This window comes from Lepidothrix coronata, unplaced genomic scaffold (genome assembly GCF_001604755.1).
Source record: "Lepidothrix coronata isolate B3197 unplaced genomic scaffold, Lepidothrix_coronata-1.0 Scaffold512, whole genome shotgun sequence".
In the NCBI taxonomy this organism is placed as follows: Eukaryota; Metazoa; Chordata; class Aves; order Passeriformes; family Pipridae; genus Lepidothrix; species Lepidothrix coronata.
This window is the reverse complement of record NW_016690692.1, coordinates 15,897-18,735: the sequence shown is the minus strand read 5'-3', so window position 1 is coordinate 18,735 and position 2,839 is coordinate 15,897. Positions and strand designations below refer to the sequence as shown.

The 2,839-nt window shown below is 54.0% G+C and overlaps 1 protein-coding gene across 4 annotated transcripts; it reads right to left on the bottom strand.

Moving 5' to 3' along the window:
* Positions 1–333: 333 nt before the first annotated feature.
* On the bottom strand, positions 334–2,803 carry LOC108510160 (zinc finger protein 239-like). 4 transcript variants are annotated; one of them, XM_017839844.1, is made up of 2 exons: positions 1,967–2,803; positions 334–1,882 (listed from the first exon to the last, which is right to left on the bottom strand). In XM_017839844.1, exons 1-2 carry the CDS (start codon positions 2,715–2,717, stop codon positions 1,581–1,583), a joined length of 1,053 nt encoding a protein of 350 aa, XP_017695333.1. In that variant the 5' UTR covers positions 2,718–2,803; the 3' UTR covers positions 334–1,580. The 4 variants fall into 4 exon arrangements, with proteins under 4 accessions (XP_017695333.1, XP_017695334.1, XP_017695335.1 ...); XM_017839845.1 differs by having other exon boundaries at positions 334–2,035; positions 2,120–2,803; XM_017839846.1 differs by having other exon boundaries at positions 334–2,063; positions 2,148–2,803.
* Positions 2,804–2,839: the final 36 nt, after the last annotated feature.

Here is a 2,839-nt window from a genome sequence, read left to right as displayed (position 1 = left end):
TAATACTGCCCGACCAATCCAAGTTTTGTCCATCCCGTAACTTTTGCCCTGGTCCACCCCCTGGCCCACCCCCTGGGAATTGGGTCTGGGGGCTTTTCTTCATCATCTTCATCTTCTTCAAAGCACAAAGGGTACACGGTCACCTAGTTTCTGACCGTGTTCTGTGGTTCAGGCTAAGATATGAGTGCTCTCTAAACAGCATAGACCTTGCCTTGACAAAAGACTAAACATTTTCCACTGGAATTCAGGGGTAGGATTGATATGGGGAACATAAAATGAGGTGATAGGGTAGGAAATGTGTAAACTATTGTGCCAAAGGGTGAGGGATATAATAAAGCTACTTCTAAAATCTACTTCTACTACTTATAATTACTTATAAAGTTTATAAAATTAGAAAAATAAGAAACTAAAAGGGTCATAAGGCATCAATGGAAGTCCCAGTTCATTTGTGACGATCCAATTTAAGAGCACCAACGGTTTATTTTCTGCTACGTCTTTGTCCAGTATTTTTAAAAATTGGCTGATAGCTTCAGCTTTTGCTTTAGTTTTTGGGGAACACCTCCCCTCGTGGGAATACATCCCTCCCATCCTAATAGGTCACCTCTTGTTTGCTGAAGTCGGATTTTTCTTCTTTTGTCTTTTTTTGTCCTTTTTCCCTTTTTGTCCTGTTTCTGCAGAGGTGACTGATGCGCACGATTTGTCGAGGAGCTCTTCCTTTTTCCTTGGAATTCCATCAGGACGGATGCCATGGCAAGATGTCCCAAGGCCTTTGGCCTCTGGTTACCGACGCCTGTTGAATGTCCCGATTGGGGCGGCCATTTAGAGCATTTGTCTTGCACGAACCCAGTCGACATGGGGGTGCAGTAACCCAATTAGCTTTATTAAGATCAACACAAGCTTATACAGACACTTCAAACGGTGACATGGGACCTCCTCAAGCACTCCCATCCGAGCACTTCACTGCGCACGTGCGACAGAGACAGAAGGACTACAAGTCCCAGGATGCCCTTTGGCATTCTTCCTGGAATATGAACTGCTACGGGATTGAGTCACTTTGAGGGGACACATTGATCCCACTCGACTTTTGGGGTGCAGAGCTGGGAGAGACTGGAATGTTAATGGTCCACGGCTCCAACACTCTCCAGTTGCAGAAGCAGCGGGGGCTTTGCTGCCCGGGGCAAAGGAACCACCCGGGGAAGGGGGGGGAACATCCACCCCTGGAAGGGACAGGCTGGGCTTGGAGCCAGAGAGAGGAAGTGTTATTTTTATGGTTTTATATCACTATAGACAGGAGCCAAAACTGCCCCAAACCTACTCTACAGGGAAACAAAACTGATCTAAAGTGAACCCTACATATATAGATAGATAGATAGATAAACTAACTGTAATCTTCCCCAAGGGATCAGTTACAAGACCCTGGGTCACTCTCGCTGTCAGGGGGGTCGGGACAAGGGCTGGACACAGGGGTCATCAGGTCTGTGCCCAGCATGGATCACCTGGAACGTGGGTCACCAGGTCTGTGCCCAAAATGAGTTCCTATGGATCATCCAATGGGGGTCGGGCCACTCGTAGCGCTTCTTTTAACGGTGGGTCTGTTGGTGTGAGGTTAAGGCAGAGCTGTGGGCAAAGCTCTTCCCACACTCCCCACACTTGTAGGGCCTCTCCCCGCTGTGGATGCGCCGGTGGGTGACAAGGGTGGAGCTCTGCTTGAAGCCCTTCCCACAGTCAGTGCAGCGGAAGGGCCTCTCATCCGTGTGCGTCCGATGGTGCAGGAGGAGATTTGAGCTGGTCTGAAACCTCTTCCCACATTCCAAGCACTTGTAGGGCCGTTCCCCAGTGTGGATGCGCCGGTGGGTGAGGAGGGCGGAGCTGTGCCTGAAACCCTTCCCACACTCTCCACACGTGTAGGGCAGTTCCCCAGTGTGGATGCGCTGGTGGATGCAGAGGCTGTTGCTGTTCCTGAAACTCTTCCCACACTCCCCACAGCTGTAGGGCTGCTCCCCGGTGTGGATGCGCTGGTGGTTGTGGAGGGTGGAGCTGTGCCTGAAGCTCTTCCCACATTCCTGACACGCGTAGGGCAGTGCCCCATTGTGGATACGACAGTGCTTGCGTAGGCTGGACCTGCAGTTGAAGTTCTTCCCACATTCCCCACACTTGTAGGGCCGTTCCCCAGTGTGGATGCGCTTGTGTCGGATCAGGCTGGAGCTCCGGTTGAAGCTCTTCCCACATTCCCCACAGGTGTAGGGCCGTTCCCCAGTGTGGATGTGCTGGTGGGTGAGGAGGCTCCAGCTCTTCCTGAAGCTCTTCCCACATTCCAGGCACCTGAAGGGCTTCTCCCTGCTGGGAGGCTGCTCAGGGACCACCAGCTCAGAGCTCTGCCTCAAGCTCCGGCCGCCTTCCCGGCTCAGGCTGGCTCTTTCCTCCTCAGAGCACCCTGGGCTGGCTTTGGAGCCCCTCCTGTGGGGGGATCTCCGGCCCTTTTCCTCCCCGCTGCCTTCCTGTGCTGGGGAGCCCTTCAAAACGGCCTCTCCCACCAGGGTCTCACGGGGGGATTTGTCCTCCGCGCTCTCTGTCCTCAGTTCGGGGCCTGGGGCAGGAAGCAACAAGGACAGGGAGGGGATTTGCCTCCGGCCCACAGGGAAGCCCAAGGACATCCCCCCAACTCCGGCCCCGGCAGGACGGCGGTGGCAGCGGGGTTGTCCTGCAGCCGGGGCCATGCTTGGCTGACAGAGCCAGCACAACACCCGCCCAAAGGGACACTGACTTCCTCCTCACCTACCTGGGGGGCGCAAGGCATCTTCCTCTTCCTCACAGCCTCCTCCTGCATCCGCCCAAGCTT